General features: G+C 37.1%; 1 protein-coding gene across 4 annotated transcripts in view; it reads right to left on the reverse strand.

Moving 5' to 3' along the window:
- Window positions 1–23,644: 23,644 nt before the first annotated feature.
- MPHOSPH8 (M-phase phosphoprotein 8) overlaps window positions 23,645–27,314 on the reverse strand; it is a 69,274-nt gene continuing 65,604 nt past the window's right edge. For all 4 annotated transcript variants that reach the window (XM_071208197.1, XM_071208198.1, XM_004446707.5 and 1 more), the window contains 4 exons: window positions 26,465–26,619; window positions 25,558–25,685; window positions 24,677–24,760; window positions 23,645–24,147 (listed from right to left, as the gene is read on the reverse strand). In XM_071208197.1, the coding sequence (XP_071064298.1) occupies window positions 24,106–24,147; window positions 24,677–24,760; window positions 25,558–25,685; window positions 26,465–26,619 (409 nt within the window). In that variant the 3' untranslated portion in view covers window positions 23,645–24,105. The remainder of the gene's footprint in view (window positions 24,148–24,676; window positions 24,761–25,557; window positions 25,686–26,464; window positions 26,620–27,314) is intronic.

Consider the following 27,314-nt stretch of genomic DNA (forward strand, 5'->3'; position numbering starts at 1 on the left):
ATTTTAAAAACTAAATAAAATCACAGTGTATACTGTGTACATTGGCTGTAGCAAATGCAGTGGTAGTTGGTATTGGTGGATCCTCAAGCATTAAGAAGACCAGAGGACCTGGAAGTAAGTTTAAAGGATTGAGTGTCCAAAATCTGATTTCATGTCTTGTTCCAGGAAAGTAACCCACCTTTCTAATTGAGTGACAAATGAAAACTACTGGTTTTAAAAGCTTGCTGTTTTGTTTTCTGGTTGCACCTTTCTCTTTGGTATACATTGACAATTAGGAGCAACAAAAATGGAACAGGTTGCCTGCTAGAAGCATCTCATCAGGAAATATTAAGATTCATTAGTAATACAGCAATTGGAATTTATGGATATGATTAGTCATATAAACTTTATATATATACTCATATACTTTTGACAATGAAGGTCTCATGTAAATTCTTCTAGTAATTGAGCATGAAAATGACATGTTAATATTTCTGGGAGAAATAAATTCAATAAAATTTATGGCATTGAGAAGGATATACCTTACTCTGACAGCTTTTAAGAAAAATGGGCATCGTACCATGAAGAGGTTGGAAAACTATGCTTCACAAATATTATTAGGAGGGGGCAAAGCAGATAATTCATTGTTCGAAGACATGTTACTTCCCCAAAACTCTGACTTGGTCTTTGTTAACCTGGTGAAGGGTGGGTAATTCACTATTGAAATCCTTTGAGGAGTTCTAAGGTCATAAAGTTTCTCTTCTGTATCATCTGTTTTCAGTTGCTTGCTTGCTTGTTATTTTTTCCCTTTATGATGGTATTTGAGTCATTGTTATTATTCAATTAGATGAATTGTAGGGTTATAAAAAATAGAAAGGTTTTTGGTATTATAAAACACACTTTGTTTGCTTTTCTGGATTGCTTGGTTTTAAATAGTTTTTTAAAATTGTTAATGAGAGGTTAACATTTTTCTTAGTTAAATGGTAGACATTATTCAGTTCTACATTTTGGTGTTTGTCTTTCATTTGTTAAATATAGTAGTTATATTCTTAACAAGCATCCTGTGCTCTCTTTATGAATTAATAAGTGCAAGTAATGAAGAATGTGAATGCCACCAAGCCTGGAGACCTGGAAGAAATTTTCCTCATTTACTGTTTCTTCTCTCCTTGATCTCAGAGTTGATGAAAAGTTGGGAGATAAATAGTTTTTGAAAGTTCCTTGATTATGATATGGTATACTTCAGTTAATAATCAACATATTAAAGTGATATGTATCTTCTAACTCCTTTCAGGGCACCAATAAGTGGAATCCAGCCAGGCTAGCCAAAACTAATTTTTCTTTATCACTAATAAATAATATATGAAATGTAAACATATTAAAGCATTTAGTAGAACCATGGTTCTATTACTTAATACTGTATGGAAAGAGAACTGGTTTAAAATAAGGCCCTTAATTAGTTGTTTCAACTATTTTGTATAAGTTTTATATTTCATTTTTTCCTAGCATTCAGTATCTTGGCTGTTTCCTTTAATTTCCATGCTGTCCACCTCCATCTGTTTATTTAACTCTTACCTCACCCAGACCTCTGTCTGGAGGTCTTTTTCTGCTCCAGTCTGAACTGGTTGCTGTGTAGAACTGCTGTAGCAAACCATACCTCTTAGGACATTCGTCAGTGCTCTTCTGAATTGGATGTGCTCTTTGTTGGAATATTATTAACTGAACACTTCACAATTCATGTGACAACTATAATGTTTTTCATGTTCTTTAATAAAGTTATTTTTTTCTTTGTATAGCATATTTATATATAATTACAAATGTGATACATACTGAGGTGTTTTGTTTTTTTAAAGAATTTTATCACATTATTAAAGGTAAACGTATTGAATGTTGATTAACAAACGCTTTGTTGCTGTACTAGGAAATGAGTGTATTTTGTTGAACAATTGAACACTTTTTTCTTGTATAGGGAATAATTGTATGAGGTTTTGTATCAGTGTCATATTTGTAAACAGCCTAGACTGATTAAGTTTAGCAGACATTCATGTGGTCATAGACTGAATATGAATTACTACTTCTACAGCAGGGTGGCATGGAATGCCAGCTTAAGTAAGCACGTATTTGCTACATTTAAAGCTAAGGCTACCAAGCTTAGGATGGATACAAAGTGCTAACTGTCCTCCAGCAATTTCCAGACTAGTGGTAGAGGGTTTTTTTGTTTTTCTGTTTTTTAAATCATTTTAATACAAAGCCAAAAGTTTCTGCCATAACAAAAGATTGGTAAATATCAGTGGGAGGCGAGGAAGCTAGCACCTTTTTAACAACTCTGTTAAAGGACTTTTAATTGTGACTTTTATGTTTGCATGGAGAGGCAAATAGAAGAAAGGAACAAACTCAAGAAAGCACAAATAAATACAAAGTAAATTGGAATCTTGGCATCAATAAAGAATACATTTTCTTGTGATTGTCTTGTTAGAACAACACACCACAGAAGTGGTTTATTTACTATCCCACTATATATATATATATGTATTGAAATGATTCCGGTAAGAGTTTTTTAAGAAACAGAAGAGATAGCAGGTATGCTACCGTGAGATGCGCAACATTGGGGCCCCAGGGTAGGTCTTTTTAAAGCATTTACTCCTCCCCCACAATCAATTTTTTAAAACCACCTATTATGTTGCACTCAGTGGCAGAGCTGAATATACATGTAAAAATGGGGACTTGGTATATTGTCATATGTGGGTGATGATATATTGTCACAGCGAGTTTGGAGAAGAGGAATGGATTCAAGATAATTGGTAAGGATTTGTATAGTAAATGAAGAATGTACACATTTAGACATATGAGGACTATTCAAAACAAGAGTGGGAGAATTATTCATCTCAAGTATGCCCAGTGATTTGGGAGGTAGAAGTACCCAGGTAGTTTCAGGATGAGTAGTCTTTTGGAGCAGGTACTATCAGAGAGGGTCCACTATCTACAGAGACTGAGAACTGATAAAAGTTTTGTGTACTAAACCCAAAATGAGTGAGGGAAAAATCAGGAACTTTATTCCATAATATACACTAAGTTTTTTCTGGCAAGGAAATGGTTGGAGTCAGATTTATTATACAGGTAGATAAAGTAGTGATTATGGGAAGCATGCATTTTAAGATGTAGGCAGTGAAAGCTATTGAGGTAGGGGGTGGTAGGGTTGGAGAGGAAGGGTAGAAATAAATATGCAATGGTCAGGACTTGGTGATTATTTGATATATAGGGGTGGTGATATGGAAGAAAGGCAATGATAGGGCTGTAAACCAAGTGGCAGGTTAGTTTTACTACCAATTTGAGAATAAGGAAGAAGCAAAGTCAGGGCTGAAAGGTTTCAGTCCTTGTAACATCTAGGAAAAAGGTGTTCAGCATATAAAATATTGGTCCTTAGGGAAAAGACATTGGAGAATTGTCAATGCTGTCAGTAAAGTAATGGACAGTGGGTAAATGAAAGTGAGATGTAGTTCACTAGTGAAGAACTTAAATAAGGTGGACAAGGTATCCTCTACATGTCAGTCAGTGGAGCAAGTTAGGAAGACCTGTAGGTCTTGATGAACTGGCATTTCCTACTGCATTGCCATTCAGTAGTTAAAAGAAATAAGCATACTAAAGAATCGGTCATCCATTTGATGTAGTTGTTTATTGGTAGTTGGTCAATGGCCAGAATGGAGTGTAGAAACCAGAAGTGAGTGGGCCCCATTCTGTTTCAATCTTCAGTCTTATCAAAGAGAGAATCCTTACTATATCATTGTACTTTAGAAAACCTTAACACCTAGTAAAAATCAACTTTAGAATACTATGCATAAACTAATATCTTTTGAATAATGTGTGCCTGGTACGTAAAAATTGAAATATAAGGCTGTGCATAGTGAATTTCTCTCTGCTGCCCACCAGCTGCTCAGTGTCCTTGTTCAGGGGCAACTATTGACGCTAGTTTCTTGTGTGTCTTTCCAAAATTTTCAGTCACAATCAAATGAAAGCACTCTCATTGTCTTATTTCCCCACAACATTCTTTTTGGGAGAGTGTTCAGAAGAAACGAATGAGAGATTTATCTTTTTTTTTTTTTGCCTTTTATTAGGCCATTTGAATGTATGTGCCAGTTCTTTAAGTCCTCCGTTGTCTCCTTTTTTCACTACTGTTTATTTCCATGTACATGTGTTATGTAGTACATATGTGAATATGGGATTCAGGTTCGCTAGTTGAATGGCTTGGTCATTTGCTTTTTTTTTTTTTTTTTTAAGTTTTAGATGCTGTATATTATACTAGCTCTTGCATTCCCTGAAGTCACCAAATTACTCTCTCACCAAAAATCTATGAATACCCTTTTTACCCAGTATTGCCAAAACTTCTAATCTTTGACAGTTTTACAGGTGAAACCTTGGACTTTTAATTGGCCCTACTTTTTGTATAACCTGAGATTAAACATGTTGGCTTCCTAAGTATATATAATGATATGTAACTTTATTTTCTGCAGTCTCCAACCAAATACAGAGAGTTCATAAAGATCAGGTTGAGATTGTTGCAGATGGTTATAAATGTTTAGAAATTGAAACATGATTGAGCTTTGTGGAAGTCTGAAGTTGCCTCATGAGAGTTCTACAAGTTAAAGTCTAGAGATTTAAATATTACATTAAATAGATGCCACAGTTTTATTAAATAAACTATGTTTTTAAGAGACTACTCCGTTATCTTAGGTCTTTTTAAAGTGACAATATGAATATGAACAATTTTACCTTCATGAGTTATTATACTTTATTTTTTGATACAGAATGAGGGCATTCTACCTGATTTATCTTTTTTTTTTTTTTTTTTTTTTTTTTTTGAGGTACTGGGTGCTGCAAATTGGACCCATGTCCTCTTATGTGGGAACCCAGAGCTCAACCACTGAACCATGTCAGCTCCCTTGAGTTGGTTTTTTAAGTTTTGCTTGGTGTTTAGGAGACACTGGGCACAGAACCTGGGACCTCACATGTGAGAAGCAGGCACTCAGCTGCTTGAGAGCCAGATCAGCTCCCTCTACTTGATTTCTAATCTCTTTTTCTGCAGTTGCCTGGTAGTTCTCCAAGGGGGGATAATGGGTATTATTAGCATCGCTATGGCCAAAAAACTAATTTTAAACTTGCAATTTATTAAACATCAAGAACAAGTAGACCAGAGTCATTATTCCAGAAGAATCCATACTTTGGGAATTTATAATTTTACTCTGAATTTCAAATACTGTAGTTTTGGAAATACTTGGGGGGCGGGGGTGGTGGTGGAGATGTATCTCATTTACAAACCAATTAAGATGCAAACTATCCTAGATAAAATGTACCTAAAAATAAAAAAGCTCAAGTACACTTTAATGTTCATTATGGAAGAATTGCTGTTAGTTACAAGCTTGAGAGCATTACTATTTAAAAGAAAGAAAACATTGTGGCTGGAGTTTTGGGAACAAGGCTGGATGTTTCTCAACCTTTTTTTCATTGCCCTCTCTGAAAACCTTTTTCGACATTGTTTTCTCTATTCAAATCTGCTCCGACCCCAGAAATCTTAACACTACAGATAACTTTATATTGGTATGCATATTTGTTGTTTGTATATTAAAAGAAGCACGATTGTGGGGGCAGGGAACCCCTAACCAATTTTCTATCCCTTGATGGGTGTATTGCTCTGTTGAGAATGCAGTGTATACCATGAGAATAGTTGACGTTTTTTCCAATATGAGACAGGAAATCATTGGAAAGCTTTGGGATGACTGGTGATACGACCTAGTTTGTTTTAACAAAAAATTAATTTGGCTACTAGAGACCACCAGAGTATAAGAAGGTAGACTTAGTAAAACCGGTAAGTATTGATGAGAGGCCATGGCAGCTTGGTCTACAGATCCCATTTTTGGTAGGTCAGTTAATAGAGAATGTCGGTAAAGCATCAGTGGTCAAAAATAAAGGATGTCTATAATATTGACAAAAGGATGGAATAATGCCTTCCAAGACAGGTAAAGGGAGGTTGTCTATTGGACCCACCGAATTGTAGGAATGAAAATGGCCCCCGCGGAAATGCGTAATTGACGGAAATTCTACAGTTTTTATATCGAGATTATTTTAAGTTTACTGTTTTTCAGTCATTTGATATAAGTAGATCACAAAAGTAAACAATTTGGTCAGAGTTCCAGATTTATTTCAACTTTTATTTCCTCTCAGTGGGAATGTACCTCCCTTTTGAATTCTGTTTTCCAGTCCAGACTTTTTATGGGGTCTCTCTGTTAGAGCCTGTGTTCTCGTTCTCCTAAAGCAGTGGTGATTATGCACTAGCAAGAATATTTTCACTTAAAATCTAATTGTTAGATTATTTTGAGGCTGAGATATTAAGAGATTCTACTTTGAATTCATTAAGGCACAGGGTCTCTCAGAAAGTCAAACAAGTTACTAGCAGTGAAATGGGATTTCCTTTATTTCACACAGTTTTGACCCAAAGGAGAGTATGATCAGTTATAGGAGTGCTTTAACTAATAAGCCCAGAGTATGACTGAGAATGGGAAATAGCATACGTATTCTAAGAAAGGTTCACACACCATGTAGTTATGTTATGCCTTGCTAAGTGGAGGTATGAAGCTCCCAGTGGGCTCTGGTTTGGGGAGCTCTTGCTCGTGGGCGTATGTGACATTTTCAAATGTGGAGATAGGAAAAACTGAGAAGTGAGATTTATGATGTTATTTAATTGCTTCTCATGCCTTTTTTGCTTTATCAGTCTGGCTCGTACAGGCAATTTCTCTATTGGTAAACAAAATTTGTACACTTGTAAAATGTGACTTTAACAAAAAAACTGTTCTCTGTGGTTAGACTTCCCAATAGGAGATTCTTACTATTTTTGATGTGTTGGGACTTTGTTTTCAGGACAAAACATTAAAACATTTCACCATCTTAATGTATTTCCATATGAATATAGTTAACATACATTTCTAATTCAGAAATAGTGTAACTCAGTGAGGAGGCCAGATGGGACACGAAGTGAACTAAATTTAGTCCTGTTTTCCCCCTGTACTTTTAAATAGATTTAAATATGTGGTCAGTATGTACCAGTGTAGATTATAGCAGTTTGATAGTTGAGTAGTTTCCTCCCAATACAACATTCTGCCATTATATATTGCATATTAATGTGTATTGGCTTCTGCAAGAAATCTTTTTCCTAATAAGTTGGCTTACATATTTTAAATGTAAATAATGAAGGTGCAATTCTTAAATGGTTTTAAGTATAGGGATAAAAATGGGATAAAAATGAAACTTGAATATCATTTGGTCTACTTTTCCATTGTACTTTCATTATATATGTAAATGGTTGATGCATTAAGTAACTAGGATTTTTGTTGTGGCAATTATTTACTTGAAACGTTAAACTTTTAATGGATATGATTGGAGGGAGCAGCTTTTCAGGTGTAAGATCATATTAACCATGTCTTAAATATTCAATTTATTGTTAATGGAGTCTTACCAACTTTTTAAAAACCTAACTGGTTATGCAATGATCAAGGGTTAGTTTTACTGACTGAATCGTGTGTGATTATATGATGTAGGATTTTTTTTTTCCTTTGTAGAAATTGGGAAGAAAATGAAGATTGAAAATAATCAGTGGTATCTTTCACTTTTTTTTTTTAAGATTTATTTATCTATTTCTCTCCCCTTCCCCCCCACCCCAGTTGTCTGTTCTTCTGTGTCTATTTGCTGCATCATCTTCTTTGTCCACTTCTGTTATCAGTGGCACAGGAATCTGTGATTCTTTCTGTTGCATCATCTTATTGAGTCACCTCTCTGTGTGTGCGGCTCCATTCCTGGGCAGGCTGCACTTTCTTTCGCGCTGGGCAGCTCTCCTTACGGGGCACACTCCTTGCGCGTGGTACTCCCCTACGTGGGGACACCCCTGCGTGGCATGGCACTCCTTGCGCGCATCAGCACTGCGCATGGGCCAACTCCACATGGGTCAAGGAGGCCCGGAGTTTAAACTGTGGACCTCCCATGTGGTAGGTGGACGCCCTAACCACTGGGCCAAGTCTGCTTCCCCAACCAAGTATTCTGATTAAATTACAATAAATTAGTTTTGCCTGTTTTTTAACTTTATAAGTAAATTGAATCTTACAATAATATATACTATTTCCCGCCTTGTTCTTTCACTGAGCATAGTGTTTTTGAGATTCATCTATGTTGTATATACATCAGTAATTCTCTTTTATTGCTGAGTATTATACTATGATATAAATATACCACAGTTTGCTTATTCACTGTCCTATTGATAAATTCTTGGTAGTTTCCAATTTAGTGATATTGTGAGTACAGCTGTGAACAGTCATTTTTACATTCATCTCTCATGGGAAAATATTTAGGAATGGAGTTTTTGATGGTAGTGTATGTTTCTTAGAACCTGCCAAACAGGTTTTTGAAGGATTTGTGTTATTTTTATACTCCCATGAGCAATGTATAAGATTCTGTTGCTCCGTGTCCTTGTTAACATTCAGTATTGTCCATCTTGTTAATTTTAGCCATTCTGTTGAGTATATGGAGGTATCTATTGCAAAACTCAATGATCTATGTCATCTATATTATAAACATGAATTTAAGCGTAGGGAATATTAAATTTGGAAAAACCAGTTTTTGGGAATTTGACTATCATTTGTTCATGAGTTGAAATCATATTACATCACAAAGCAGGATAACCTAGTGGATATTTTGTCAAATGTGTTATAGGCTTGCTGCTTTTGTGGGCTTCTTCTCAAGTTTCCTTGGAAAATGATTGCCTTTGAATTTTAGGCCTTTAGTTTTTAGATGCCCTGTTCTCCTATTTACTTTGTTTGAAACATACATCCTTTTTTTCTTAAATAAAATATAGTAAATAACTGGAATAAAATAACCTCAGTGAAGACTTTGCTTTCTTTCTTTTTTTTTTTTTTTTTCCTGTTTGAATTGCCTGCTTTATCATTTGGTTTACTTATTGCTTTAACAGCCAGTACTGTGGTCTATGCCTTTGTTACAAAGACAGAAGACCAAATCCAGTTGTGAACACTGTACTGCAGACCTACCTGGTGGTAATGTTTGGTGACATGGAAAATGCACCCACACCTCCCACTCTCACACTTTGCATACTTGAGAACATGTTTATGGAAGAGAAGCCCTGCTGTGGAGTAATGGACATACTATTTAAATGAAATTTCTTATGGCTCCACATCAGGAGAAATAGACTTTTAGGTAGATTTTTGGCAAAGCTTAAAACATGAGTCACTGTGTTACTTGCGTTTTTAAAATTTGTATAATTAGGACAGGGTTGTATAAAATTGCTCAAGCCAACTTGCATTGGATTGTATATTTTCTAAATTCCATACATTGCTGTTTTATAATGTATTTCTGATATTTATATAATTTTTATATAATACAAATTATATATAATATATGAATGATGGACTTGTTTATCAGTGGAAAAGGGTATCCTCACTCATTCAAATGTGGATAGAATGTTAGGTACGTGCATAGTCTTTTCCTGTTTTGATTATATAGTTCATTATTCCCTTAAGGATGTTCTGTCTTTACTGAAATTTTTAAGAAATGTCACCAGAAAAATACATGTGGTAGTAGCTGCTTTTCAGGTAGTTGCTCATTTAGGATCAGAAAATAATAAGCCTTCTGGATTTCTGGGTCAGTTTGGCAGTTTTTTCATTATGGTTGATTATAATCCTAGGTGCCAAGTAAATCTGGTGACTTATTTGTAAGACGGCTTCTTGAAACTGATCCTTAGTGACTGTTTTTGAATGTTGACTCTAAGTATCAAAATAAGCCACCTTTTAAAGACTAAATATTGGTAACTAGTGATTGGATAAATTGGAGAATACCTTTCTAGGTTTTAAAGTTAATGCTTTGTAATTTGGAGGTTTACTTTTTTGAAAAGTTAATAAGGTTACTTAAAACTTACATTAGTCCTGGTGCCATTGTGCCATTAAGACTAAGAGGAGTCAAGTAATCCAGTTATCCACTTGAGTTCATGTTTCCATTTATTTGTCTTGATAACCTTAAATATAACGCTAATGAATTTAGGAAAATACTAGACAAATACCCTGTGCAGTAGAATGTCAGTTGCTGGTAGAAATCTAAAAATATTGATTTATGGCATAACCTGTGTGAAAAAAATTTTTTTAAGTTAAACGTTTTTTTAACTGGGACCATGAAGCCTATTCGAAAATTGAGGTGCACCAGGGAATCTTAGAATCCATGAACTATATCCATAATTTTCAAGTAGGTGAATGTCCCCAAACAGGTTTTGAAGACACCTTTTTGGATCATGTACCCCTAAGAGTTATCTGTATGTTTTTATGTTTATTCCTAAGTTGTAACTGTGTATTACTGTACTAATATTTCATATATGTTATCAAATAAACATTTTCTAAGGATGAGATAACAAATAGGAACTTGTTTCCCAAGGAAAACCTTGAGTACATATTCTCTGGAGAACATTGATCCAAAGTGTTAACTAGAATGGAGTTTTTGTTCTGATGAAACACAACCAACAAGTAGATATGTTCTGTATATGGTACTAGATAATGTAAAATTTTGTGGATTCTCTAGGAATTCAGAATCCTTTGTAAGATTCCAGAATATAAAATCTCAAACTTTGATATTATAAAGGACCAACAGTCCAGACCAAAGAACCTTATGAAGTGAAAAGGAAAAGCTTCTAACAAAGTAGCCTCTTAAGAGAATATTTCTAAATCATTAGCAGACTCAAAATTTTTTTAGTGTTCATGGTTTTATAGTGTTGATTCTAATGACAGATGATAAAAATTGGCTGAATTTTAAGTCAGTTTGTGTTCTTTGAGGAAATAATCAAATGACATAAATGGTATCTTTTCAGCCTGTCATTGTTGTCAAGTTGACAAAAGTTGAGAAAGAAAAAAAATGTTAACACTTTGGTTTTTTTGGTTATTAAATTCAGTTTTAAAAAGAGTATGATATTTTATTCCTAGGCTGATAAAAGAGAACATGGATGAAGCTACCTGAAGTTGTTTCCAGTGTAATTCAGAAGTTTAAAGTCCTGAAATGCTGAAGTCATTTATTTTCAGGTCAGTCTGTGTTGGTTCATTAGTTGTTTTTTTTTTTAGTTTTTAGATTTTTTAAAAAATTTAAATATATCACTAATTCATAAACATACGTGAACGATAAGTGTATAGTAATAGTTGTGAACTAATAAAACACATACATAACATCATAAAGGACTCTCATACCTCATTCTACCATCAATACCTTGCACTGTTGTGAGACATTTGTTACAAATTATGAAAGAATATTGTCAAAATCTTACTAGCAATAGTTCTTATCTTGCATTTGGTATATTTTCCCCCAACCCACCCTATTATTATTTCTTAAATATATTTTTATGACAGAAGTTGTAAACTTAAAAAACAATCATGTACATGTGCAGAATTCCCAAACAGTACTTTCTATCAACACACCACACTGTGGTGGAACATTTGTTACAGATCATGAGATAATATCCTGAGATTATTACCAGGTTCACAGTGTACATTTGGCACACTATTTCCATACTCCCCCATTATCAACACAGTACATTTTTGGCATAGATGCATGAAAGTTACATTATTACTGTTAACCACAATCCATAGGTCACTCCAGATGTATTTTTCCCATGTTTCTCCACATTCCCACCATCCTGCAATAGTGATGTACATCTGCTCTACCTCACAAAGGACACTCTTGCATCTAAACCATCAACCATGATTCTCTTCCACCTCTGGTTTTACTGTGCTATACAGTCCTAGATTATTCTCTAGCTGTCAATTGGTATTTACATTCCTAGACTACCATTTTCAGCCACATTCCCATTTTGAAACCAGCTGTTACTGTCACTATAATGTGTTACCATCAACTCTATACATTTCCACACTTTTACAGGAAAGTCATTTAAAACCTCTGCATATATTAAACATTAGTCCTCCTCTCAGTCCTCCTCTTCAAGAATCCACCACCTCCCACAGGTCTTAAGGATATTTTCTTACATTTTCTTCTAGAAGCTTTTTGGTGCTTGCTATTATATTTGGGATTTTTAAAAAAATCCATTTTGAGTTCATTTTTTTAATAAGGTGTGCAATAGGGATCCCCTTTCCTTCTTTTGGCTATGGATATCCAGTCCTCCCAGCACCATTTGTTGAGTGTTCTGCCTGAGCTGGGTGGGTTTCACAAGCTAGTAAAAAATCACTTGACCATAGATGTATCTGCTTCTGAATAATCATTTAGGTTTCATTGGTCTGTGTGTCTGTCTTTATGCCAGTACCTAGCTATTTTTACCACTTTCGCTACATAATATGATTTAAAGTCTGGAAATGAGAGTCCTCTAACTTTCCTTTTCCTTTTTACGATATTTCTGGCTATTCAGGACCTCTTACCCTTCCAAATAAATTTGATAATTGTGTTTTCTATTTATTTTAAAAGTACCGGTGGAATTTTTATTGGGATTGCATCAAATCTATGTATCAATTTGAGTTGTATTGACATCTTAATGATATTTAGTCTTCCAGTCCATTAGCATGGAATGTTCTTCCAATTTTTTAGGTCTTTTTTAAAAGTTTCTTTTAACAATGAGTTGTAGTTTTCTGAATACAAATGCTTTATATCGTTGGTTAAGTTTATTTCTGTATATTTGGGTTTTATCTGTCATTTTATTTTCACCATTCTTTTGACACCTATAGATACTTTTATTGATATATTCTTCATTTCTAGACTCTCCAGGCCTTTCTCTCCTGTCTTTTCAGGCTGTAGCACACCCTTTGTATTTCCTACAAAGCTGGTCTCTAGGTTACAAACTCTCTGAGTTTCTGTTTTATCTGTGAATACTCTATAAACTCACCCTCAATTTTGAAAGATAGTCTTGCCTGGATATAAGATTCTTGGCTGGAAGTTTTTCTCTTGCAGTATCTTAAATTTATCATACCACTGTCTTGCTTCCATGGTTTCTGGAAAGAAATCAGCACTTAATCTTATTGGGTATCCCTTATATGTTATGCATTGCTTTTCTCTTGCTGCTCTCAGAATTCTTTGTCTTTGTCATTTGACATTAGTATGTATCTCCGAGTTGGTCTGTTTAGATTTTTTTGGATGGGAATATGTTGTGTTCCTTGGACATGGAGGTCTATGTTCTTCAATAAGGTTGGGAAATTTTGTACCATTATTTCTTCATATATTCCTTCTGCCCCTTTACCCATCTCTTCTTCTGGAATACCCATGACACACATGTTTGCATGTCTCTTGCTGTTGTTTAGTTAACTAAGACCTTGTTTAATTTTTTCAATTCTTTATCTGTTCTTTTGTATGTTTGCTTTCAGCGGCCATTGCTTCAAACTCACTGATCCTTTCTTCTGCATTCTAAAATCTGCTATTAAGATTCCACTGTATTTTTTTTTCATTTTATTGTTTTTTTATTTAAATTGTATAAGTTACATAAAATTCACAAATCATAAAAGTCACCATTTTAGCCATTTTAAAGTGTACAGTTCAGTGGTTTCTAGTATATTCACAATGCTAAGCAACCATCTCCAAAACGAATATTTAATTCCAGAACATTTTCATCTTCCCCTAAAGAAACTCTCTCAATTTACTCCTTACCCCAGGTCCTGGCAATAATTGATCTTTTTCCTATCTCTATGGATTTACCTATTATTTATTATTATTATTTTTTAAAATATTACATAAGATTCCACTGTATTTTTAATTTCATTTATTGCAGCTTTCATTCCTGTAAGGTCTGCTATTTTTCTATTTATGCTTTCAAATTTGTCTTTATGCTCATCCAACATCTTCTTAATATTCTTAATCTCTTTAGGCATCTCATCGATTAAGGAGATTTGTTTGAACATCTATGATTAGTTGTCTCAACTCCTTTGTCATCTTGAGGCTTATTTTCTTCCATTAACTGGGCCATATCTTCCAGTTTCTTGGTGTGAATTGTAATTTTTTGTTGGTAGCTTGGCATCTGGCTTACTAGATGTATTTATTGAGTGCAGTTTCTCCCTTTAGTTTAGGGCTTTCTTGTCCTTTCTCCCTTGCTGGTTCTGTAGTAGGAGCCAAGGATGTAGTTGGTGCTATAAGTTGCGGAGGCTAAAGCTGCCCTCATTGCACCAGGGACCAGTGATACTTCTCCCAACTTTCTCCTTTCCCTGGGTTCTGGACAGAGCCACAGCCATGTGTAATAATCCAAGTTTTGCAGACCTAGTCTGATCAAGCTTCATGCCCCTTTCTCCTCTGCCTGGGGCAGGAATGGAGCTGCAGGTGTGAGCAGCAATCTATGCCATGCACATCCAGAATGACTACAGTTGCCCCGTTAAGACTACCAGCTATGCAGTTGTGCTAGCCAAATGTACCTTCAGTTACCTGGAGAGGCTGGTACAGGGCCCGCCAGCTTCCTCCCTGCTAGAGGTGGGGTAGAAGGCTAAGCTTGGGCTTTATGCCAGTCTGAGTGAAAGAAGCTGGTCCCTACTGTCGCTGTGATTTTCAGTCCATCCTGCTTCCCCTCATGCTGGGGGCGGAGTCAGAATGGCAGCTTCTGGCCTTTTTCTGACTTGGACAGGTTCAAACTTTAGCTGTTCTTAGGATTATACTTTAGCTACCCAAATGTACTGATCAGGGGCCATCTATTCCTCCTTTGTTTTTGGGAAATGGAACTTCCAACTCCAGCCACAAAGTAGCTCCTAAGGCGGCTTGCGCCACCAGAGTGGATGATCACTGGTCTCCATGGCGTGGTCTGTATTTTCCTGGAGAGGCTGGCACAGGACCCTTAAGCTTCCTTCCTGCCAGAGGTGGGGCTGGGGCTTATGCTAGAGCTGCAGGCTGATCCTGAGGGAAAGAAGCCTGTCCCTACTTGCATTGTGATTTTCAGTTCGCCCTGCTTCCCCTCTTGCCAGGAGCAGAGTTACGATGGTGGCTACCAGCCTTTTTCTAAAGGTCTAGACTTTAGCTATTCTTAGGATTATACTTTAGCCTGCTGAGTTTCTAATCAGTAGCTGAAGTTAGTGTCCAACCCTCTCTTCCTCCCCCATTTTTGGAAAGTGGAACTTCCAATTCCAGCCTAGGAATAGCTCCTGAGGCACCTTGTTTTGCCAGTAGAGGATGGGCACCAGCCTCCGGGGCGTGGAGTGCTCTACTTATAAATCTTCTCTGCACATGGGCAGTCGCCTCCTTCCATTCTTTCAAGGATGTTGCAGGGTGCTCTTCTGGTCTCCTAGAGCCCCCAAACAGGTGTTTCTACTCTTGGAAGCTCTGGGTGATTACTAACTTCTTCCATCTTGCTGCTTGTCAATTCATTTGTTTTTTCGTTTATTTATTTATTCCCCCCCCTTGCAGTTTGCTTGCTGTCTGCTCTCTCTGTCCATTCCCTGTGCGTTCTTCTGTGTCTGCTTGTCTCCTTTTGTTGCATCATCTTGCTACAGCAGCTCTCTGCAGGTGCAGGCTGTCAGCTCTCCGTGGGCACGGGTGAGCCTGCCTTCGCAAGGAGGCCCTGGGACAAAAACCCAGGGCCTCCCACATGGTAGACGGGAGCCCAACTGATTGAGCCACAGCCACTTCCCAGTTCATTCGTTTTTAATACCTTGTCGAGTATTTTTTCTTAGTTTTAACCATTTTTTCTGTTGTTCTTTTTGTATTATTATATAGAGTATAATGAGGATAAGCAGTGGCCCCAGTGTTATGAGTTCATTAAATAGTTTAAATCTTAATTTGAAACCTCTTGGCTTGTCTGCTTTATTACTGAGACCCTACTATCACAGTAATGCTGCCTCCGTCCAAGGATGAAATTTTTTTTTAGTTCCAAATTGCCGTCCACTTTCCTCACTGATACTACTGTGTATATTTGATTTCAGTAAATATGGCAGGACCAAGAGTAGAAATGACATTTTAAGAAGGTCTTATTTATACAGAGAGCAAAACATTCTATATATGATTTCCAATAATCTCAAACCTAAAATTTTAGTCTTATGAGCCTTTGAAAAGTGTTTGTGAGTAATTCTAAAAATGGTATGTCATGGAATCAGATCCTTGCTAGGGTTTCTTGCTCCATTTCTCCCTTGCTATTTCCCCCCCCCCTTTTTTAGAAGTGCCACAGTTTTTCTATTCTTGTATTATGTCAATCCATGTTGTAACATTAATGTGATCTTTATAACAAGTAAATTATTTAAGTCTAAACTTTCCTAGCCATCTAAACTAGTGATAGTAAAAATTCTTTTGTTCTCTTGCTACTGAAAGTGTGATGCTGGGAACCAGGACCATCAGCATTACCTGGGAGTTTCTTTGAAATGAAGAATCTCAGGGACATAGCAGATCTACAAATCAGAATCTGCATTTTAACAAGATCCCAAGGGAGTTGTTGGTATGTTCAGAAGCACTTTTGTGTACCATATATTTAAGGAGAAATCCTTTTGTAAAGTCTCTGATAACCCTTTCTCCCCTCCCCATATAACACTGAAATTGCCCTTTGAATTATATATTATAGAGAATTCCTTTATGGATAATGGGTAATCTGTGGACATTTTGTTGGGATTATATTTCTATGTAGGTCCCTTAAGTAAAATTTGAAAAAGTAATTGCAAAATATCTGGGTAGGGGGAAAAAATCTAGTTTTACGTATCAAAATTGTGGAATTATGTTGCCATCAGAGAGGGAGTCACAGATAGAAAACTGGTATAAGTTTGGGATTTTGCAGTTAATTTTTGGTATTTAAGTGAGAAAACTATTAATTTCCAATATCTGCTTTTTATTACAGGTTTTTCTAGTCAGTGGAAAAAAGATTTATTCCAATGAAAGTTTTAGTAGAAGTGGCAGACACTACCTACTTTTTATTATAAAAGAAGTAAGAAGTTGCCATTTCTCTGGCAGTTTCCTTCCTCAGAAACCTTAATTAAAAACATCAACTGTCTTTAACCTGTCCATTTTTGAAATTAGTGGTTGAAATAAACAGGACCTCAACGTTTTTTAAAAGGGCATTTAAAAAGACTACTATGGAAGCCGATCGCCCCAGTGGATAGGGCGTCCGTCTACCACATGGGAGGTCCGTGGTTCAAACCTTGGACCTCCTTGACCTGTGTGGAGCTGGCCTACACGCAGTACTGATGTGCGCAAGGAGTGCTGTGCCACGCAGGGGTGTCCCCCACATAGAGGAGCCCTACGCAAGGAGTGCGCCCCGTAAGGAGAGCTGCCCAGTGCGAAAGAAAGTCAGCCTGCCCAACAATGGAGCCGCACGCACAGAGAGCTGACACAACAAGAAAACGCAACAAAAAGACACAGATTCCTGTGCCACTGACAACAACAGAAGTAGACAAAAAGAAGAACACGCAGCAAATGGAGACAGAGAACAGACAACTGGGGCTGGGGGAAAGGGGAGAGAAATAAAATAAATCTTTTAAAAAAAAAAAAAAGACTACTAGACTTCTGGCCTCCACCCATTTCTAATTCTATGGCCTAAGAATTGTGTATTTATAAGGAGTTTCCAGGTGATGGCTGATGCTGCTTTATGTTAATGAATTGAACTCTCAGAAGCTCAACAACACAATAACTGCCTTAAATACAATTAAAGAAAAATGGAATTTTATTTTATAGGTCAAATATACTAATTCTATTTTGTATCTTTCAGATCTGCTGCTCAGTGATTCTAGCCCTGCAAATTATTTTCTCATAGAAAAATATACTATGGATTTAATTTCTATTTACTACCAATTTTTTAAAGGTTTAATAATTTTTTGGAAGAGATGCTTTCAGTGATACAGGATAAACAGTCCAGAAAGCAAATACTTCATTTGTGAATTTATTACTCCAAATAAAAAACATTTGCAATCAAAACACTTTATATTTTAAAATACACCTCAAGTGCATTTTGTGGGTTAAAATTCCTGGAATAGCACAAATTTAAGTTTTCACTTTACTTTTTTTTTTTTTAAGTAAATTTTACAATTTTACTTATGCCTTAGTGTGGTAGTAGTCTTGCTGGTTAATATTAGGCCATATAATGTGGTAAGAGTCCACAAACTCAGATTAACAGTACCCTTTTCAACTTTCGATTAGAAATCATTAGAGGGCATTTACCTGCAGCCATTAATTTTGGGTCAGTCCTTCCTTTCGGATTTAGATAAGGAACCAATAGAAATTTGGCATTATTGTGAAAAAAAATCACGTACAACTTTTCTCCCAGGGAAAACAATTTCGGGATGGAGTACATGAGCAAAGGCAGATATACTATATTGTGGTAATAGAAAAAATATTCCAAGTTAAGCTGATGCCAAGTATTAGACTTTGATTCCAATTGGGGATTCTATAAATTCACAGCATGAACAGATGATTATTTCCTGGTTTTGTTTTATTTCTGATTGAATTGTGTACCTTCATTTTATTATTCTTAGGATATGATATCATTGCAGTGCTTACAGGAGAAGTCAAGTCTAGGAATCCCAGCTTTTCATCTGTAAAACGACTGCAGATCAGCACAAGACAATAATTGGTATCCAGGTTCAACAAGTAAAGCAGTATGGATTCCATCAGTGATGCTCTGTATGAATTTACTTAGATTTGAGATCAATAAAGTTTTAAAACTTAAAAATAATTTCAGGGTTTATCCAGTATTATGTCTATGAAACGTTAAATTTAGTATAACATTAAAAAACATAAAGTTCTTCATCCTGTGTTGTTTTGTTACATTATTTTCTGGTATCCTGGTGTGTGTCTAGGCTTTCTGAATTACCCTAGTGCTTTTTTTCCGTTCCTCCCAGGTTTTACTTTAAAAAATTACATGCTAAACTGGCCAACTAAGTATATTTTAAGTATTAAGTAAAGCTGGAGGAGTGATGGTGAACTTTGAAAGCTCCAAGTTTAATTTTGAGTGGACCTCAGAAAGTAGTATCTGAGCTTCAGATGGTAAATTGTACCAGTTTAAGGATCAAGATGTGAATGATTTCAGAGAATGATTTTATATTCTTGTACTGAAACCATACTCCCATTATATGCGGTTTTACCTGCTTGACATATATTGGATTCCTTTCATACTAGGCATTGAAGATAAAAAGAAAGTATTATGTGTTTTCTAACTTCAGCTAAGTAAACCAGATTAAAAATTAAAGCCAAAGAGATTTGTGGCCATTGCTTTTTAGTGATCTTTGCCAGTGTGGTTTGATTGCTTATATGTTTCTATATGTTTCTCAGTTGGTCTTGACCTGTAGTATGAAAGTGTATGTATAAACCATTTGAGTTGGTACTTGACAGTTGCTTTGTTTCTCAAAGAAACCGCTGCCCAGACTTTCTATAATAGACGACTTAAATGCCAAAGTTGTAGTGTAGTGTTAGATCCAATATGTTACAGGATTGCTGCTTCATGAGAGAAAACCTGCTCAATAACAAGAAAGAGCTCTGAAGTGGGAGTTTCTTGTTGACACAAGTTCTTTTCATCCTTAAGAAACCAGAACTTTCAGCATTTATTTGTTTTTCAGTACTTAAAGACTAAGGAGAATACAAGTGTGTTTTTTACCTGGCTGTAAAGAAGCTATAGCAGTGCAGGTGTAGCTTAGTGGTTGGGCACTTGATTTGCATGTACGAGGCCCCCAGTTCAATCCCCGGTACCTCCTATTTTAAGAAAGAGGCAGCAGCAGCTATAGTTCAGAGCAGTGTGGCCAAATCATGTATTCCTGGTAGGTACTTGTGGTAGCTTAAGATTGTTTATGAATCCCAAAAAGAGAAAGATTATGTTTGTAAACGAATCTATTCCTCTGGGTGTGATATCCCTTGAAAGTATTAAATTCAAAGGTTTTAAGTTTACTTGATAAAATCAATTTAGGGCTTTTGATTAAACCATATCATTAGGGCATGACTAAGGCTGAGCCACCGCCCCCCTTGGTGGACTGATGTAAACTGGCACTCACAGAAGAGAGACAGAGAGCTCTGTTATGTTTGATTCTGAGTCCCTGAGGAGAGACGAGCTATTTGCCTGATAATCTGCAGCATAAGGGAACAGAGCATCTGAGAAGGCCCAGAAAGAAACGAGCCCTATGTCAGAGACTGATATAGGAAGCCCTGAGAGACCAGGCAGAGATGGACCACCATCCTCTTTCAATACATGGCAGCTGACTTTGGTGAGAAAGTACCTCTTAGGGTACCCTGAGTTGGACCTTCCTTGGGACTGTAAGCTTTTGCCCCCAAATAAAAACCCTTTATAGGCAAGGCCACGTCTGAGAAGACTCCTCGAGTCAGCCGGAGACCCGGCAGCTGGGCAGTGAGGGAGTTGGGGAAGCTCTGTTAGCTGGTTTTAAAAACTCTTGACACATTTCCAGCAGAACCCATAGCCTTTGGGATCCACAAGGCCACCGGGGTAAAGAGGAGATTATCTCTTCTTCCTACCACACATGCCAAGGCAACACTTCTTGGCATAACCTACCTCCTTTAAGAGTTCTTCCTCCATCCAGGGTGCTTGGAGACCCAGGTGTGTCTCCTCAGCCTAAATTCCAGAGCTCTCTGGGCAGTGACTCCACCCAAGAGTCCAGTCCTATCTCCTGCTACTCCTGGTCGGCAGGAGCATCCTAGCCAGGCAGGGCCCCCTCTGCCTAGAATCCTTTTCAGACACGGGCAGTGCTTGTCCATTGGTTGGCATTTCACAGCTGAGTGCCATCGAGACTTAAGGGCTCAGGAACAGCTTTCTCCAGAGCTCCACATTGACTGCTTAGAGTGGTGATGCCTTTGCAAAAGGATTTTTTGTTTTCCTCCCGTTGTAAAAAGATTTTCCTGCAGTGACCCTACATGACCAGGAGTCTTTCTCCTGAGATTTTTCCATGGTCCTCTCTTGTTCTGGGGCTTGGGCCGTTTTCCACTCTGTGGGGAATTTGCTTAGAAAAGCTGATGGAGTAAAGGCAGGTGGGTGTGGGTGGAGAAGAGCACCACATCTTGATGAATGAACTCCACCCTGCAAAGTTTCCACTGTCCTGCTCTTTTCTCTTAGTCCTCTGTCCATAGGTTGAATTTTATTGCTTTTGCATTCCTGGTGGTGGCAGTTGGGGTGGTGGGGTTGGGTGACGTTCCCCTCAAACTTCATGTCTCAAAGGAGTGAAGACATCAAGGCCTAGAGAAGGCTGAGTAGCAGCATCCAAGATTCAGATCCCCTTGTTTTTGTTTTTAGGATTGTCATTTTTTATTGACATGTCTTCCCTCAAATCCATCAAAATGGAAGGAAAATTAGTTGCCAAGAAGGGCCTTCTCCCACGTCATCTAATTTGTCGAAGTTTGTTGGCTCATCCTGAGTCCCTAAGCCTCTGCTGACTCCCCAGAGCTTTACTTAGTTACTGTAACTGAGGCTCTGGTTTCTAAGATTGCTGCCCTTCCCTCCTCTTTCACTGTCTCCTTGGTGATCCTGGAGGTGGATGTGTGCTTTATTCCTCAAGTATTATGCCAGAAGACCCAATCCCAGGTCATCCCTGTAGTCTCTCATTGGTGTTCTTGGGTCATCTCCTTGTCGCGCCTTAACTGCATGCCAGTTTGGAAAGAGGAGAGAAGGTGAAGGGCTGAGGTGTGTAAGATGGCTACAAGTACAATTCCACCGTGTGTAGAGTGGAGCCAGATTGGGTGCATGGCGTCTCCTCTCCTGCCTGACATCCATGGCTGAGGCCGCAGGAAATTTTCATGATCTGGCTGTGATGAGTCATGCTTAGTCTCTGAGGATGTGTGTTGTCACCTTTCCTGTGTCTCTCAATGGCCAGCCCAGTGTCTGGGACAATCTGCAGTTACTGAGAAGTGATAGCAAGCTGCTGACCCACCTACGTTTGCACATCACTTTATGCTTCTCACTCCTACCAACTGGTGTGCTATTCATCAATATGACATCTGTTAATACTAAATAATAAAGGTACTATTTGTTCTGGAAAACATTTTGCTCTTATGGATGAGGAAACGGTTCAGAGGGACTAAGTGCTGTCACGAGGCTTGGGTGAATGGAAGTGGCATGTCTGGGTGAGGGTTGTGATGCCATACTCCACCCCCACCCCTGGGCTTTTGTGTGATGCAAAGATTATTTAGAACTTACTTTGGAAAATTTTATTTCCAATATATTTAAATTATGAATATTTTTAAAACCCTTATAAAAGCCAACAGATTATTTGTACTTTGCAATAGCACCCCCTTGGCAGACTAATACAGTACCGAACTGCAGAGTACTATCTCACCTGCCCCAAACTGGTAAAAAAGCTGAGACACAGACAGTTCTTCAAGTTATCTCATATTTTCACATTTTTTTCCCTCTGTCCCTGCTTCAGTCAAACAACTTGTCTACTTTCGCAAATATGCCTTTTCATTTGCTTCTCTTCCTCTAGTCTCACTCATACTTGATAATTTCATTATCTTCCGTATTTCTCAACCTATTCTACTGAAGAAATTTTTAGGCTTTCAACTTGGTTTATATCTCGTATCTCCTTGTCATGTTAATAATGTGTTTATCGGAAGCAGATTTGGCTCAATGGATAGGGTGTTCACCTACCACTTGGGAGGTCCAAGGTTCAAACCTTAGGGCCTCCTGACCTGTGTGATGAGCTGGCCCAGCGCAGTGGTGATGCGCACAAGGAGTGCCGTGACACCCCTGCATATGGGAGCCCCATGTGCAAGAAGTGCACCCAGTAAGGACAGCTGCCCAGCACGAAAAAAAAGTGCAACCTGCCCAGGAATGGCGCCACACACAGCTGACGCAGCAAAATGACGCAACAAAAAGAGACACAAATTCCAGGTGCTACTGACAATACAAGCAGACACAGAACACACAGTGAATGGACACAGAAAGCAGGCAACTGGGGGAGGGCAGGGAAGGAGAGAAATGTAAAAAATAATGTGTTAATTTTCTAATCTGCTCCTATAAAGCTTTCCTATTCTGATGTGATTCTGAGATCGCCAAATTTTATGTGTCATTGACCAACCAATTCTATCTTCTCTAATGCCCCTGGTCTGCACTGTTGCTAACTCATGTCTTGTAATTTTACCCAAAAAGCAATGAAATCAGATTCAGTAGTAGTGTACGTAATCTGTTAGTTGAAAAAGCCCAATCCCAGTTGCCATCTATATAGAAAACTATTTTTAGGTGTCCACCCTGTTTTGAACTCCTGTGACTCCAAGATACAGTGGGAAGAGAAAGATCAACATTGTGGATGTTCCTGAGTAAACTGGTAAAAGGCAGTTTTAGGGTATAAAAATGGCTCTCTGACATTACTTCATACAATTATAAATTAATCAGGAATTAAAATCTAAACTTTTCCATATTCCAAACTGAGCTTTATACTTGTGAGCAGAAACTTCACACAGGCACTAAAGCAGTACCCACAGGAAGGTATGGCTGGGCACTAATTAAAAGCCTTTCCAGTTTTTCAAAAGGCACAGGATCTGGCTCTTCAAAATTACTGGATTCCAAAAACAGGGATAAATGCTTACAATTAATAGTAGCCTTTAAGTGCCCCTAATGCCCTGGTTTATATTCTCTAATTTTATCTACCTACTTTTTCGAAGGAGAAGCAATTTTTTTTTTGCTCAGGATACGTGGCAGTTGTATATCAGCAATAGATCACCATTATCCCCCTTTTCCCTTGAGTTAAAAGTCCACTTCAAGAGGTGCAGGTTCACTCTTTTTATTTAATGCTTGGGTAACCTGAATGTAACATACCTCCCTTGCTGTATGCAAATAAAAGTTTTCACACTTGATTTTTTTTTTTGCACAGAAATTTCACCAGGGCTAGTAGAAAATTTCAAGATACAAAAAAAGATTTTTAAAAAATCTTTTAAAATAATCCTTCTATGTACTATTCCACATTGTGGAAAAACTGAAATATGCAGTCTGGACACCAAAATATCAAGATTTGAGAATACTGGCACAATTACATCCATCTATATTTTATAATATATCAGAACAACTCTGTCCCATCTCAATCAACAAATGGTAGGTCTAGACTGCAAGAGGTTTACGGATGAATCTTTCCAAGTGAATATGACAGATGTGCCAGAAGAATTCCAAACTGCTTCCAAGTCAGTATTTAGAAATCGGTCTGAAAATAACTCCATCACAATTCTGCTTGGTCACTGCAGCTGCACTCTGTATGCACCTATTAGCAACTTAACCTAGTGAGAGAAAAATTACAAATATATCAGTACAGAAGTAAAGAGTTCCCCTTTTCTGGAAGGAGAATTAAACAGTATTCAAAAGTTCCATTTATTGTCTGGCAATATTTCAACTTGGTATTTTTGTCACTGTTAGATTATCACTATTTTAATAATAAGTTACAAGTGCTTTTAATTTGATATTACACTATTATATATTAGATAGACTTCATTTTACAAAGGAAGGTTAGCTGAATGACGTAATGCATACGGCTATTAAACAACAAAGCCTAAAAACAAAACTCTTACTTCTGGAGATGGGTTCTCATTTTTAACGTTACTCTCTTGGTACATTTCTTTATATCTAACAGTTTCGAGTCACAGAAATAGGTACACCTAATTTCTACCGTAGGAGGTACATGTCTCTAGGACAGGCAATTCTAATCCACAAAGGCAAAGGAACACCACAACATTGAAAATTTTCCCTTCTAATAATCTAGTGCAACAACTTGAGGAGTAACACTAAATAATACAAGGAAAGAATTTTTACCTTAGTGGAGGGTGCTTCCGTCAATCTTATAAAGAGTTTATTGAGGCCTACAACAGGACTGAATGAATAAACAAAATGACTATCCTAGAGTAGAAAGAGACAAAGTCAGTATTTCTTCAGAGAAAGCTCTAATCTAGAAATAAAGAGCCAGACCATTATAAGGCTTATAGTCTTATTTTAATAGAGACCAGAAACCTTTAAGATGTAAATGACTTAGAATTTATATATTCATACACCATAAGTTTTGATTTAGTATAAGGCTGTATTACAATTTCTTACCTCTTAATTTATTAAAAACATGCAGATGACAAAAAGCATATATGGTTTATCTAGGAAAATAATATCCAGATAAATCTCTGGGTTTAGAATACACAATAGCATTAAAATGGTCATAGGTCTTAAGTATAAGGAAAGAATTTTAAATGTACCAAAAGTTTTACACATACTGATTATTAATTTTTTAAAATGATAAATACGAATTTTAATAACGAAAATTATTTAAAATTATGGATTTAAAGTATAAGTGGTTACATTTTACTATTGAAAGCATGACAAACTTTTCTTGCTAATTTTCCTTAATTTTCCTTAAATGAATAATTATAATTATAATGGGGTAGGCATGAATATTTAAAATCAGGCATGTTTCTTCTATTGAAAGTTATAATAATGGCTCTGAGACATTATGGTAAGCATAATTTAAGGCATAGGATTTTTATTGGCAAAATTTCAGATAATTTTACTTGATGGGTTATTTCCTAATTTCCAACAACTGTTTTACCAAATTTTAATGATATTTTATTAAAACACAGGAATTTGAAAGTTGAGTCATTAAGTCATCTCTGCTTTTGATTACAAATACTGAGCTACTCAGAAGATCTTACCAGAAAAACAGGAAGTTGAAATTTGTCATTTAAAACTACAGCTTGTACACTGCATGGTCCACAGAGCCGGGCAATGACTTCTTTACCAAGAAAGTTTGCATGGAAAATAAAAAGCAGGATACCAGAGCCTGAACGAGGGAGATGCAAGCATAAGTTTCATTACAAAGAAATACAGCCATCCACAGGCCAGCATATCCTTGGCCACGATCCCAGAGGGATGAACATTTAATAAAGGGAAAGGGATGCCTGAAAGAGACCTGGGTAACAAGACCCCATTCACCAATAACTGAAGGCTCTGAGACACTAGAATGAAAAACTTGTCTGCTTTACCTAGCGCTTTCCACACCACAGATTCCCCCCTGCCCTTCTTTTTGGCCAAGTAATCCCTATTAATAGCTCATGCAACTCACTTAAATATGTTTTTCTACATTAAAGTAAGGTTAAGTTTTACAAAATAATAGTAAAACAGTAAAAGCTGCTGTTGAAGACATAAATGTGAATGGACATTTCTACAGTGGTCATCAATTTTCCTTCCACAGACTGTTTTGCCTCCTCGAGAAAATAAACTCAGAAAACATTAATTTTGGGCTTAGAATCTTGAAGCTAAATTTTAACAAAACTCAATTTGACTATACCATTATCAAAGACCTAACTTCCATAAATACTATCCTTTCTTCACTGTCACTTGATTTTTAGTGAGTACTGACAAAGTGCTTTATGACCTGCCTCAAAGTCACCTGGGTGGTGGTGGCTCTCGGGGTCTCCTACTGGTAACTATCTTAAGTAATGATATCTAATGGAATATCCTTAAGGTTTTGTTCAAAGAAAAATTCCAACTACAAGTTGTCTAAATACCAGTTAATATTTATAGTGTTACATTTTGGGTAGAGGGCAAGCATAGGTTTACCTTCTGTTATGTTCTGTGGGGGTTTGTAATTGAAATCTGTTGAAAAATCTGGCCCTTCACAGAGACGATGACAAGCTATTGGAAAAACTGGTTCCAGTAGAGTAAGGCGCTCTTCAAAGTAATCCTTTATTGTCTGTTCTGCTACTCTTGAAAGTCTTCAATAAGTAAGTGTAGTACATGCCAATATTAATGGAGAAAAGAACCATGAGCCATTAGTTTATTACACAGCTGAATACCAGTGAGGCCTTTTTTTTCTTCTTCCCCCTGATCAAACTTCTTGTAAAACTTGCAGCTCAGCCCTCATGTTTCCCTGGCACACTGTATTAACGCCAAGACTTCGAGAAGCTACCACTTATCCCCCACCCCCCACCCCAACTATGTTCATGTCCTCAGGCCTGGAACACAGATGGCACTCAGTACAGATCTGTTGAGTGAATGAATGAATGAATGATGAATTTGAAAAATCAGAAATGACAACTCTTAAAAAATAAAATTCAAGAGTGCTACACCCCAAATTCTTAATTATAGTGTTTAGTATAGAAAGCGGTCAAATATAAAGATTTGTGCTTCTTGTTGGTAGGGTAACCAACACATGTGGTTTGTCAGGGACATTCTGGTTTTAGCAGTGGAAAAAAGTCCTAAATCTCAGGCAAAAGCAGGATGTTTGGTCACCCTACTTGCTGGCTATCTTTATCTGTTGACTCACTGAAGACTTTGAGATGTGACAAGATCAGACAAACAGCACCATCTGTAACAGCATTTCCACAGAGCAGAGGCTCCCAGGAAGGTCTGGGAAAGTGCACTTGCCGTTTCTGGTGTAACCACCTTGAGGGCATGACAATCAAAGTGA

Source organism: Dasypus novemcinctus, chromosome 15 (assembly GCF_030445035.2).
Source record: "Dasypus novemcinctus isolate mDasNov1 chromosome 15, mDasNov1.1.hap2, whole genome shotgun sequence".
In the NCBI taxonomy this organism is placed as follows: Eukaryota; Metazoa; Chordata; class Mammalia; order Cingulata; family Dasypodidae; genus Dasypus; species Dasypus novemcinctus.